The 14,417-nt window shown below is 46.7% G+C and overlaps 1 protein-coding gene across 1 annotated transcript; it reads left to right on the top strand.

Moving 5' to 3' along the window:
- The first annotated feature begins 12,959 nt into the window (after nt 1-12,959).
- LOC119093451 (uncharacterized) lies at nt 12,960-13,991 on the top strand. The gene is made up of 2 exons (XM_037216404.1): nt 12,960-13,523; nt 13,659-13,991. Exons 1-2 carry the CDS (start codon nt 12,960-12,962, stop codon nt 13,989-13,991), a joined length of 897 nt encoding a protein of 298 aa, XP_037072299.1.
- Nucleotides 13,992-14,417: the final 426 nt, after the last annotated feature.

Below are 14,417 nucleotides of genomic sequence, written 5' to 3'. Positions count from 1 at the left end.
CAGCTGTTCAAATCTTTTGATGTAAGTTGTTTCACTAACCCATTCTGAAGAAATGAACGTTCTAGGGCAAACATGGGATGGCCTTGTTTGTTTTGTTGCACTCATTTCGACCCCCTCTATTCGGCAATATTGAGACCCCATTTCTATTCAACAATAAAATGACTGCTTACTCCCTTCCGCGTAAGGGCCCGCTTGAGTAGAACACCCGCGGCACATTACCGTTTCCGGTCAAGTGCTGAAGAACCACTCCGTCAGATCGCGAAGTGTCCTCTGGCCATTATTCTGGTGGCACGGGGCGGGATCTCATGGTCGATCCGGAGGCACTTAGAAGGATATTTCATATCAAATTGTTCCCTTCGCTGACACGGGAGGTCTCCTAACCGCGCAGTTGGCCCCGGATTAGCGAAGAAGCCCTCATTGACGCAACAACATCCCTGATCGCCGCAGGTGATCGAATTATTGTCACATAGACCCCAGTTCCATGTTTTTCTGTGTTCTTCAGAGATATTGAGGACTCCCTGAGCGTATACTGTAGATAAAATGGGGTCTCCAATTTGTGTTAACACGGCTAATCTCTGTTCATTTCAAAATGTTTAAGATTCAGTCAGAATTGATTGCTGATAAAGATTATGTAATATGGTGCGCGCTCGAACATGCGCGCTCGCAAATCATGGCAACAACAGCCTCGACGCCTGGCGTTGCAGTCTCCTTAGTATGCGCTTCGTTGACTCCGCGGCTGTGGCACTAAGCGATGGCTAATAAGCAAACGAAAAAGGTGACGCATCTTGAGGAAGACGACTGGTGAACTAGGTAAGTCGGCATGTATGTTTGATGTGAGTGCAAAAGTAAGGCGAACAAAACTTTAATCTAAAAAGCGGGGGGGGGGGGGGGCAGTAGCACTGCTGCCGAAAAGTGTGAGATGTTGAAACGTGTGAGGAGGGGGTTCATTTCCTCCCTGACCTCCCTGTTTCTACACTCACGTGTGGATGAAATATATATATGTGCTAACTGATGACGGCACGGTTATGGATGCTTGTAATCTATAACATTCCGAGATATGCTAATGCACTGCACGTCGGTTTTTTGCCTTTGTTCAAAAATCAGGCATGCAAGTCTAAGCGCCCTTTTCAGGATAATCACAATCCGGCATGGCATACTTTTTGAAATACGGTGGCGAGACAAACAGAAGTGGGAGTAAAACTGGCGGTCAACTCCGGTGGGAGTCAAATTTATCCCCCCAAGGTTTTTCTGAAATGGTTTCCGAACTGCACGGCGAAGCCGCGTCATATTTTGCATAGCCATAGACAGTTGAATATCGGATCGTCTGGCATGAATAATTTGGATGAACCTGGTAATGTCGTTGACCTATTAAAGGACTCATTCAGACCATGATTTCAGCAAGTGCAATTTCTAGGGAATCGTTCACCCTGATCCAACAACGGAGTGTTAGACGAAGCCATACATCTCAAAGATACTTCCTAAGGTAACACAACAATTGAGTGAACAAATTACTTCGGTCTAGGGTCAGATATGAAAGCCAGACTAGCGCCAAAACCAACCCCTTTTGCTTACTCTAGGGCTTCCTGTATGGGGGAGTTTGTGGTGCTCATTTCGAATGTATTGATAACAGGAACCGCATTATACATCTTCCATATGCTTCTTAAAGGTCACAAGAGATCATTGGCCCGTAATAACCCAGGTAAGCGTTTGGTTTTTAGAGGCTTAGATGCTGCTTAGCGTGATCTTTGTCGCTTATTCAAATGCAAAACTCAAAGCAGTCTTGTATGATTTTTATCACCATGCCCTTCAAAATGTCAGACAAGATCACTGACCCCCTGTGAGGCACCACCTTTCCGTGGTGAGAGAATTGTGTGCTCAAATGATCCTGCGGGCGGGTGGGGAGGCTTGTAAAGCACCCCCCTCCCGCCCGGCCAAAGGGGAAAGGCCAAACGAAGCGTGCCTCCCGTAAGGGCTCTGACTCATTCCAAGTGGGGATTAGCAACCCCTCGGCCCCAGCTTTAGATAACCGTCATAGAGTGGGCGCAAAATGTCCTCGATGCCGACGCGCCCTAAAACACTAAATCACCAACAAGGTCACTGACCTGAAATGGGCATGTGAACTTTTGCTTAGAACAGTCATCTAGGCTCAAGGGGACCTTTGAGAACCGACCTGGAATTTGACATTTGACCTTATTTGGCCCGAAAGTCATAGCCTCGGAGACTCAAACTTTGACCTAACTGAGAACACGTACAGACCAACACATCCTGTAAATTTGGTGTCTCTAGCTCTGTTTGTTCTTGAGATCTCAGGGGGGTGAAATTGATCTCCACACGAGCGAAGGTTATCCAACCGGCCACCCGGGCGCGTTTTAATTAAATGAAGTCGGTTCCCGTCATTGCGTAGAGCGTCATATGAGGTTAATTATGCATGGGTAAGAAATCTCTATTCCTGAAAAGATCTTAGACGAGGCCCTGAACCTGCATAACTTCTTACATTTGCGACATCTCATCGCCTGTTTATTCCGATGTGTCTGCTTACCAAATGAGAACGATGTGCCATTGGCGTCTTTCGATTAATGTCCCTTTTGAGGTTTTTCCGGCAGGATGGGGACCACTGTCACGGATTTTGATGGGGATGGATGAGAATCAACTCCAGCACTTGGCTAGCTGCAGAAACTCTCCTCTGTTGAACTGCTGAAGTGCTGCTGAGAACTGCGGCTGCTCTGCCCTGGAGGACTTCTTGAGGACTGTTCCTGACCACCGGGAAACAGTATGCCTGCCAGGAAGCTGGGACAGCAGCCAGAGGCTTTTTTCACACAATTGGTGCTGATCCAGAATCGCCAAGCCTGGAAAAGCAGGTATTGCACCATATCGGTTCGTACTGTTCAGCCCGTAGTTCACGTACAGTTCTGCCCAAAGCTACAGTGAGGATTTCCGTGCCACGATTATTGTTAATTCCGCAGCATGAGCATGGCGAGGACAAACCCACTCTATCTGCTTTATTTTTCTGAGCACTTTGACGGACAAACACTAGCGAACCAAGTTTTTGAATCGTGACATAAAACGTAATGGCAGCATTCTTTTTTCAAACTGAGCCTGGCAGTGTTTCAGCGATGTTTGCTGCTTTGTTCTTTAATTTGCGCATTTTTAACAAGTGCACCTATTAATCACTGACGACTGCTTTTGTTTCATCAGTCGCAGGCCATCCACTGCGGGGACAAAGTGCAAGTGCGTTAAACGACTCGAACCTACCCTTCAATGAGCGCGTGGAGCGGAAAGCAGTCGCTCCAAAAATTGATTTATCGATACCATGTCGTGTTCCCGTGTTGACATCCGGCAGCTACTACGTTCCAGTCTTTCTAATAATGGCGGTGATATTCTTATTCGTCCTGACAAAATAGAATATAACACTCCATTTCTTTCTCACAAGATGCAAATGTTTCGCCAGATCACCTTCATGAATGGCAACATTGCTAGTTTGATGTCGTTGTTTTTTGACCACAGGAAGCCATAATAACTCAAGTCGGCTTTCATGCAAGCACTCCATGTAAGTCGCCCCACGTCAAGTTTTCCCATACAAGTACTCTGAGAGGGCGTATGTGTAGCGCATTTTTGCACTGCTATTCGACGTAGCTGCTCTCATTATTATCAACCTCAGTAAACGACTTAGCATAAAATTAGTTCTGTTAGTACCAAAATGTGTGTGCATGAATTATCATCCACACTCAGGTCATTGGGCAGTGATCTAAGGTTCTGAATATCACCGTTTTCAGGCGCCATCCTGCGCAACACGCCGCGTACGAAACGAATTGAAACGGAATAGGTACCAGGAAAATGGTTTCGGCGGGAGAGACTGCGACGACGGTAGGAAAAACCACGCTAACAACGGCAGCAACGGCAACGCACAACATCCGTTGAATGATTCAGGGATTATCGCATTGTGCAAGATAACAGAAAATTGTATGCATTGTACAATGGTGCTGTTTCCGAGGCAATTTCGGACAAATACAGAGTGAATAAACCTTGACCTGGCTTATGATTGATGGTGTGTAGCAGTCTACCTGGAATTACGGCGGTCCATCAGTCAGATGAAATTTGAAAGAGCAGATCGGTGAAGCCTAGCTGGGTCCCACCCGAGGTGGTTTAAAAGGTCCCATCTGGGCTAGTTATATGGGTCCCATCTGAGCAGATTACATGGGTCCCAGCTGGACATACCCATGTGGGCCCCAGCTGAACATGCCCACGTGGGTCCCAACTGGGTAGCCCAGGCGGGCCCCATGTGGATCACAGTTAGGGACCACGTGGGCCCCAGGTAGGCTACCCATGCAGAACCCAGTTCGCCATGCTTACAGGGGTCCTAACTGGGGAGCCCACGTGGGTCCCATGTGTGTTCCAGTTTGGCCCCATATGGGCCCCAGGTGGGCTGACCATGTGGAACCCAGTTCGTTGCCCATGTCATGCCCACATGGGATCAAAGTGGGCAGCCCTGATGGTCCCATATGACAGCCCATCTCGGACCCACATGGGTCCCAGATGGACATGCTGGCTGGGGGCCCTCATTACGGTGACGTAAGTACACAAGCTCAGTGAAATATATCGTACCCACGTTCCGTGCCCACGATGCATAGCGGATGTCATAATTTCAAGCGTGCGTAAGAAGGTGGAGAGAATTTGTAACAAAGTTACACCTCTCCGCGGTAAATATCTCGAGAATTACATAAAGCTCCAGATGTCTGAGGACATCAAGTCTTTAGGACTATTTAAAGTCTCTAGGGGAAAAGCACTAGATACATCTAAACCTCCTGGGAAAGAGCTCGATCCCCATGGGTGTCGATTTCTTAAAATGATTGGAGATGGGGGGGAATTCGTGGAAGATGTCATAAGTGAATAGGTCCAAAAACTTCTCAGATTTCGTGCGTTATGCTCTGGTTATCCATCATATAAATGTATATATATGCATACATATATAGTTTGTTAATATATATATATATATTAACATTTTGAAACTCGTGTGCGTGGCTGCAGCAATCATACATGGAAGCCTTGCAAAATGCACCACCTTTTTAAGAAAGGCACCTGTTTTGTGAAGCTGAAAGGATGCAGTTGCAGCTCTCTCTTGCATACTAAAAAATTCAATTGGTGCGTAAGTTTCCTCGCTGTGCTTACCTCGATGGTAATTTGTTGTGTATTTATTCATTTATTCACAAGAAAAATGTCCAGTGCCCACGATGTACGTGACTACCCATTTGCAGAGAGGTTCTCGACACACCACTGTTTTATCGATAAGACGTATGCATTTTAGTGAATATCAATACGCGCCTAAGTGGCTGGCTGAGCACCCTTCGCTCGGATGGGTGTCAATTTGACAACCCGTCTAAGATCTCAGAAACTAAAAGAGCCGGAAACACCAAAGTCACAGGGTGTATTGACCTGTGCGTGAGCGCACTTGTGTCAGAATTCGAGGTTCCTAGGTCATGATCTTCGGGTCAAAATATGTTAAGAAAGCTTGAATTTCAGATTCGTGTCCAAGTGTTCCCAGACCTTTCCATGCAACCACTGTGAGCCTAGACTAGTGCTCATTTAAGCACAGTGGCCTTGTGTGAACTTTGTACGGTCATAGAGGCCAACATGATACAAGGGTGCTTTGCTTTTTTCATTTGAATTAACGTCAAGGATTACGATAGGCAGTAATGTTTCTAAAAAATTGATCTGAGTCATCTTAGGTCAATGACCCATTCTGACCTTCACGAAGACCGTAGACAATGTTTAATGTTCTGTGGCATACGAAACTATTACAGAGGTGTATGGCTTCGTCTAACATTCCGTTGTTGCATTAATGTTGAACAATTACCTAGAAATTGTCTTCGCTGAGTCCTAATTTTTTATACCAATCGATCTGCTATTCAATTGTCTACAGCTATGCAGAATTTGGCGCGGCTACGCCGTACCGTTCGAAGCCCATTCTGGAAAAACCTTCTGTGGGTCAAATTGACGCCCACCCGAGCGCGTGTTAGTGTTGACGAGTTCATCTTAATTATTGTTGAAGTTAACTTAACGCATAATTTAAGAGGGTGATCTTCAGTCTTTCACCAAATACGCTCAGGCAGATACACGCTCGTTTAGAGTCCCTTTCTCTCGATTTTTTTTTTAACAAACAGAAATTGCGTGTCAGCTATACGTCTGGAGGACACTGTTCCAAGCTGCTGGACCTCTGAAAGGAAAGCGACCTTCACCTGTTACGCTTTGTACGTGGGGAAAAATGACACAACTGTCACATCAATGTCACGCGCAATGCAGGTTGATGGAAACAGCGTTGTTACCTGACCTGGATCTTCAGTTACCATCAGATTATGTTTACGCATGCATACTCGGTGCTCACTGAGCTTACCCATGCAGGGGCGCAGCCAGAGTCTTGTTAATTGCGGGATGAGATACAGGGTTGACCAAGGCCTCCCACATGGTGAAGAGCCCCGCGCAAAAAAAGAAGTCACCAGATATTCACCAGACTTTCGATAGTCGAAGATATGTCTCGATGATCGACGTGTCGGTGATATGTAGCTTCAGACGTCTTTTTTTGAACGCGCACGGCCGGAAACAAAGAATGTAAGATGATTTGCGCGACTTACGATGTCTGCCATGGAAGTCCCGTCATATTTCCGCAAGCCGGAGCACAGGTGCATCAGCTCTGTAAGATATCTTCTACACGGCTAGTGTTGGTGGTCATGGTCGGACGACTCCGCTGTCGGTTCAGGCGGCTGGTGTTCCGTTCAGTCGGCTGATGTCAATCGTCAGTTCTGATAGGCATGTTCGACACGGCTAGTGTTGGTGGTCATGGTCGGACGAGTCTGCCATCGCCTCAGTCGGCTGATGTCGATCGTCGAGCTCTCGTCACGTTCTCTGGAAGCACAGGTCTGATTTTCGCTTTGCCGTATGGTGTGCTACAATTGTAAAGCGTCCACCTTTTCAAGCGCACAGAACAAATTAATACACATTCTGCACATGTTTTCCTCCACTACCGCCGTAAAAATAACCTTTTATGGACTTTATTTGACTTATAAGGTACTTCGCGCCTGCATATATTGTCATTTATCTTTATAAATAAAACATTACAGGAATAGATACCTATCGGAGGTTATGAAGTTAAAACAATCTATGGAAAATGTTTTGGAAACAACAGACGCAAAGCGTGAGGAGCAGAAGCTGCCCCCCTGTGGAGATACAATGTACACATATCAGCAGGCTCTCCATACTTTATTTGAATCGCTGAAAATAGATTTATCTATAGAGTTTTGTCGGTGTGTTGGAATGGACAACGGCGCAATAGACATAACGATTTGCTGCCGTCGGCTTGTTTCTTTTCCGTGTTTCTCTCACCACTGACCAGCTCACCACTACGAAAAAGCCACTCGGGGGGGGGGGGGGGGGCAAAATTCCGCTCTGATCCAGAAGGCTTGCTATAGATACCTTGTAATCTGGATGAGTTCATAGAAAATTCGTAAGAATTTGGAGAAGACTTGACGTCCTCTAGAAGGAGACTTAGGCCACGTGCCTGCTCACCATCACGCACGCAGCTTGAGCGATCCCTTTCACACGTCCAGCGAATCCAGTTCGTGGCATCGCGGGCGGGATCGCAGATCGCACGAAGCTACTTAGCAGCTATCTCCATTTATGCAAACGTGAGGCTGCACCAGACGCGCGTCAAACATGCAATCGCTCGTTGGACATTCTTGCTGGATAGTTTCAATTGTGTCTTGGCAAATTCCAGTGGCTATTTAGCAGCCAAGCTGGACGCTGTAAGTGACTCGGAGGATTTTACACAATCCGCGCAAAGTGGATCACGCCAAGCTGATTAGCACCGCTTCTTTATTCGCTGAACAGTCAGTAACACCTACGGGCAATGACGGGATATACACGTGACCATTAGGGCCATTGACCTCTCGTTTTAGCAGGACCGTATCACCGTCGAACGATGACGCAATGTCCCAATTGTCTGGGGTGCCAGAAACCGTCATGGCGTCAGCAAACCTCCGGAAATGATGCAGGTCAACTCGGTAGTAACGCCCAAAAATTGCCGGACGATTGTATTTTTGGCCATAACACACTGACGAATCTACATTGCCTGGTAGTTTAATGATCATATAAATTCACGCATTGACAATATCATCCTACTACGAAAATCGTATGAAAAACTTGGCTCGTTTGTGTGCAAATGCATTATACTTAAAACACTATCATTTCAAGCACTGTCGTTCTTTTCTTTTCCAAATACGCTATCATATGAAATAAAAAACACATCCGCGTTACCGATAACGATATTATAGTTCGCAATCTTGTTTGCTTTTTCCTTGAACGCCGTGTACTTGCTTGATGATGTATTTGCAAATAATGTGCACATGAGGGATGCCACTTACAAAAATGGCCTCGTTTTCCCGCATTGTGCAACATTCAACAACTGCTGCGCTATAAATTAGTGTAATGAGCGCTCTAAGATGGCACACTTCAAATATGGTCAAAGGATTTTTTTTTCTAACCGCACTCACGAATAGGCTACCAGTAGTGCCCCTCCCATCACCTGAGCAACGTACACAACCATACGTAAATACCAAGGAACATAAAGAACAATTCGTGGTACTCCTTGACAAGACTTTAAAGGGAATGCTCCACTTGTATATGGGGTTTTGAACTGAAATAGCCATCTTGAGGACATTTTGATGCAGTTCACGGCCATGCCCTCTTTAAGATCCAAATCCCTCTGGTTCCTGAGTTATACGCCCGCAAACGTGCGAAAAGGTTCATTGAGGGACTATTTCAAAGCCACCTTCGCATTGGTGATGTCATAGTTTTCTGCTTAGAAATGTCATAGTTTTCTGCTGTTTTCTGCTTAGAAACGTTTTCTGCTTATGGTCACAAACAGCATGGCTGCTGATACCTTCGCAAAAGCGGTGATGCAATGGTACAATCCGCGGAAGGTGATTGGCTGTTAGTAAGATTTCGCTGCTGAATGCGTGTCGCGAACGTAATCGTGATCACTTTCGGATTGTGCGGCACTCCTCGTCAACGGGGCGTTTTTTTATACCGAGCCCATGGGCTAAAGTTTAAAAAAAAGAACGCCACTATCTGCAAAAAAGCACGGCACGGAAAAACGAATGGTACTCTTACGAATGTTGGAAAAAAGAAGACGAGACGGCGACTCCGTTTTTTTCTCCTGCTGGCGTTTTTTTTCTCCTTGCATTAGAGACAGCTCGGTTGGCGCTTTGTTTACCGGATGAAAGAATCTTGCAAGGGTTAATGGGTTAGCTAGGCATCGCAAAATGAGGGAATCATTACAGTAAGCTTAGATATATACTTTGCTAATCATTTAACGCATGTTGAATGATTAGCAAAGTATATATCCTTATAACGCAGAAATTGGGAGAGAACGTGCATTTTGATTGTCATGCGAGCTGTGCAAGTGTGGAATCACACTTATTTTACAAGGGTGTGAAACAAGGGCTTGAAATGCTTGTGATCACTGGTAGTGCGTGCCAATGGCTTGTATTGATCTTGATGTGATGTGGAGTGTGCGTGTGGGGTTCGTACTACTGAGAGAGAACATTGCTTTGGTATTCTTTAAGTCTGCTGACTCCCAATAAAATGTGATATACCGATTCCTTACCCTATCTTTATGTTTGTGTTTGAACGTGACGAAGCAGTGATGCTAGTACATTGAAAGAAATACTAGCACCTATGCTGCAGGTGTGTACAAAGGCAATTTGCTAGTTCATTATACTCTTGCCAACATTTTAAACCTATTGAAGCGTTGCAGCATGTAATAAATCTAATGCATGCCATTATATTGTTAGCTCATTTTGGCAGTGGGTGCTGGTCTGCATAGCTCATTAATGCACATGTTTGGTGTCAGCTCACATGATACAGCTTTGCAAAATCGCCTTTCCCTCAAGAATTCTCAATTTTGTATCCAGGCAAACACTGTTTGTGAATCACCAATGTCATAGTCACTGCAACATGTGTGAGATGCTGGGCGCTGGGAAAGGTGGAAAAGCATTCCCGTTGGTTTCTTGGACAAGGCTAAATGATATTTTTATTATGAGCATTGCGTGTACTGGCAGCTTTATCACTTCCCTGCATTCTTCTCATCTAACCACGGCTGCATGCACTTGTCATGTCACCGGCCTTGTGCAAGATTAGCAGGCTTGCGGTGTCATGCCACCGCATGCAATGTTTTCTTGTTATTTTTTAGTGAAGCAGTCTGATGGCTGCAGCATGTTGCATCGCTGTGGGAGCGGAAACACGTTTGCATCTTTGTCACCTACGTTTTGTGGATTCCCAAAACAGGCTGACCAAGTTATGTCACTCATTGGTTGTATGCTTTGCTGAAAGTGATTTGCATATCATATCATGTGTTTTTGGTTAGTCATACATCAGGTGCGGAGATAATACAAGAATGCACGCTTGACCAGTCTTTTCATGACGGGATTTATTATGAAAGCAGCAGGGATTAGGATGTAAAAACTATATCATTGTTCATGCCATGCCACAGCACAGCGACAAGGTAATGACACCATGGCGTTGTTGACGCATGCCATTATACAATGTACCACATTGATTGACTAATCTTTGTCAAGCCTGTGAGATAGCAACTTATAATTTATGAATGGCAGGTAACAACTGATTTACCAACGCCAAAGGACTATCACCAGCAGGAGTGCTGTCACGCGACAATGGCTATATCAGGATTAACTAGTAATTGCGTAAATAATCCTGAGCAAGAAAAACATTTTCGCTAGCTCAAGCTTACCAACTTTACCATAGCAATAACAATGCTTTGGCGACCAATTCATAACATTTACAGATTTATGAACTTTGGCATGCAACTGCATTTCCGGTTACATATATTAAAGAAAGTAACTGCTGTGTGAATCACATGATGTCAATGTCAGGACTCCAGCACTGCAGGCAGGGATAGAGTGACAATACAGTTTTGCTATCCTTAACAGTCTTTGACGGGTTTCGGTAAGCAATTCATGACACTGTAGGATAGTTTTCACAGCATATCGTGCTTTGATATTAATACTCTGCCACAAAAGCTGGCGATCGCTACGTTGTTTATGTCAAACAGTCCACCAAAGCTTTTCTAACGACCAGCATCAAGACAACTAAATCCACAACCAACCACCCACTAATGCGCCACCCAGCACAGCGTCCGCGACAAGAATGGCCTGCCGGCGTCAGCTTTCGAGCAGTTCGAGGTATTCTTTAGGTCTGGCTGGCAGATGCTGCCAGATATTACTGTCGTCACAAAACCATTCCATGGCGCCATGAAACGATGACGCAATGGTGCGCATTTTTACAACCCTTAAAATCTTGCTACTTAGGGTCGTTTTTGAACCTTGAAAGCACACCAATAGTTACAAATAGCTTTTCCCATCATGTGTTGGGCTTATCTCAATATCTTCAAATGTGGAACATTCATTTAGGTATTCGTAAAAGGCGAAACAAACTAGGCAGGACCGGAGACAGCCATTTGCACGTAACATTACAGCAGGCTGAGCACAGCCATTGGTTAAGTGAGCAATGACTGCTCACTATGCCACCACGGGAGGTATGTTCGCAATTTGTTACTAGTTCATAGGACGCACACAGAGGGGTCAAAGACGCTGGACTCAACTGGTCATTTCCTTATTTGGGTTTTTATCGTCTCCGATGAGTTCACCCAGCTAACCGGGGCTTGTTGAAGAATTGATACAGGGGGCCAGCACCTTCAAAGGGTGATATTTAGATTTCTTGACATGAAGATTAATGAGCTATGACAATGCCCAGCAATGCTTTTAGCTTTTTTGGTGAGATGATGACTGCTGGCTCTGCAGAAAAGATGATCTTTCATTTCATGTCAGTGGGGATAGTTCTACGTTAAGTCTAAGATTACCAATGCTTGCAAACGAAACGCATTCCATACGCCCAGTATGAAGCTGAAACAGTAGATGCGGCTTGTGAGAGAAACGTTAAACATATCTTCATTACTTGCAATTAGAGGGCCTGTTGGTTTGGGCAAGTATTTAGCAAAACAGCAGCGCATTGCTGTAGTTTTGGGAACAAACGGAACAGGTTAATGCCTAATTACTTGATAAACTTTAAGCAATGCAGTATTCATGCATCTCTAAATGACGGACTGGGATACTTATGGCATGGTGCCCCTACACCTTGCAAACGCCATCAATACGGAACAAACGAGTCATGGTCCATAACGCATATGCAGTTATAGGATTTACTCAAGACAGCAAGCCCGCAACATTCGTCAACGCAGTGTAGTTAGAGCTATATCGTTGCGCTGAACACGGACAGGAGTGGGGGCTCCAGTCCTGACCTCGTCACCTCTCGAGGGGCCCAAAGTGACGTCGATTTCGCAATTTTTAGATATATAGCTATAATAGAGGATAATGACAGGGAGGACAAGTGATAGCAGTGAGAGACACCCTTCAACATCGATATGTGACCTAAGACACGTACAATTTTGGTAGGCCATCGCGAGTGTGACAGAAACTGAGAGTGAACTCAGTGACATGACGTTAGCAAAACAATAGCTTGCTACGTTAGATGCCATAGCAAAGTGATTTGTGGTTGCATTTCAGAGATGCATAGTATTATGCTGGCTGATTCAGAAGAAAGTACGCAGTGAATCATAACGTTTCGCGGAAAGTACTCTACGTACTGGTGAGAGCTGTTTCGCGCGCATGCAGTAATTGTCGAAAATTGCTACTATCGTTGGACTTATACAACCACCTTGCTCTCTCTGTTCCTTGAAACGACCCAATCTGTACGGGAAAATCTCTTACAACTCCTGCATATAATCTGAATCTGAATCTGGAAGTTCCGTTGACCGTAACGTTCAAATCACGTAACCATCCGTTGATAAGCGGCGGCGCTCGAGTGAGGGGCACAGTTTGCAACGGACCGCGGCAATGTGTGGAGTACAGGCGTACACAGTGCTGCTGATGGCGGTGAGCTCGACGCTGGGGGCTGACCTGGCCCGGCGGCGCATCAGTCTGGGGAAGCGGCAGACGACGCTGCTGCCGGGTCTGGCCGACAACCCAGCGCTGGGCCGACTCAACCTGCGCTTCTGCGGCAGCGGCTCCGAGACAGAGACCAGCCGTGGCCCGCTTGGATGCGGCTTCCCCATCGTGGGCGACCACCCGTGGCTGGTGGCGCTCGGCTTCACAGGACCCGACGGCCGCGTCATCTTCTCGTGCTCAGGCGCGCTCATCAGCGACCAGCACGTAGTCACGTCGGCCCGCTGCGCGCTCAGTGCTCGAGGCTACAAGCTCAGCACGGCTAGACTGGGCGAGTACGACTTCAGAAACCGGCCAGACTGTGTCTGGTACGACAAGACGGTGTGTACCGAGGCCACGGACGTGGCTGTCCACTCGGCCACCGTGCAGCCCGACTTTGTCAAGCAGGGCCGGAATGCGAGTCGCTTCGACGTGGCGCTGGTACAGCTGTCGCAGCCGGTGACGCTGGGCCACGGCGTGCAGTCCATCTGTCTGCCCATGTTCCCATTGCGCCACCAGCCGCATCGTCTGCTTGCGCTAACAATGGGCCTGCACAGCGGGCGGCAGCCGGCGGCCGACGGTGCTGCCACCTGCTGCGAGTGCGGCCGCCAGCGCAGTAATACCACGCACGTGATGGACGAAGAGAAGCTAGCCGTGTACAACACCAGCTACGACGGCCCGGGGCCATGCCAGTACCGGCTGCTGTCGGAGTCGAACGGCGAGCCAAACCGCTGCCTAGGCTCTGGCACGCCGTGCGTGGCCGACCTGGGCGCGCCCCTCGTGGCCCGCGACATGTTCGGCACGGCCTACTTCCTGATGGGTGTGACCAGCATGCGACCAGCACAGAAGAAGTGTCACCGGCCGGGAGCGTCGGTGTCATCCGCACCCGTGCGGCCGCACGTCCGCTGGATCCTGGACAGCCTGGCCCTGCTGGCCTCTATTTGAGTGGACAGAGCATGCGAGGGCAGAGAAAAGGGCGCCAACTGGCGGTCATTCCGAGTCAAACAGAGTGGTGCATTCTTTGTCATTGCTACTCAGTATATGCCCATGATGCTGTTTATGTTAATTGTGGATACTTGTCGTTTATTAGACATTTTTGACCAATATGTTTGCTGGGAATTTTTGCTGGCTATCATTTGTGTTATGCGCCCGTCGTTATGGACATGATCCTCGTTATGTTTGACGACAGTACATACACCTGTCTTTTGTGGTTAAACTGCATAGGACAAAGCGATGTTGTTCTTTATATGAAATATACGGACTGTCATTCAAATACCGTCATTACATGGACGTTCACAGGGTGTTAGGGCACTCAATGGTCATATGTCAAATGGCTATAGATGCGTGATTAGTCAATAGCCATACATGTCT

This window comes from Pollicipes pollicipes, unplaced genomic scaffold (assembly GCF_011947565.3).
Source record: "Pollicipes pollicipes isolate AB1234 unplaced genomic scaffold, Ppol_2.1 Scaffold_4002;HRSCAF=4701_pilon_pilon_pilon, whole genome shotgun sequence".
In the NCBI taxonomy this organism is placed as follows: domain Eukaryota; kingdom Metazoa; phylum Arthropoda; class Thecostraca; order Pollicipedomorpha; family Pollicipedidae; genus Pollicipes; species Pollicipes pollicipes.
Note: the sequence above shows the minus strand (reverse complement) of the source record. Positions and strands in the feature narration are given on the sequence as shown.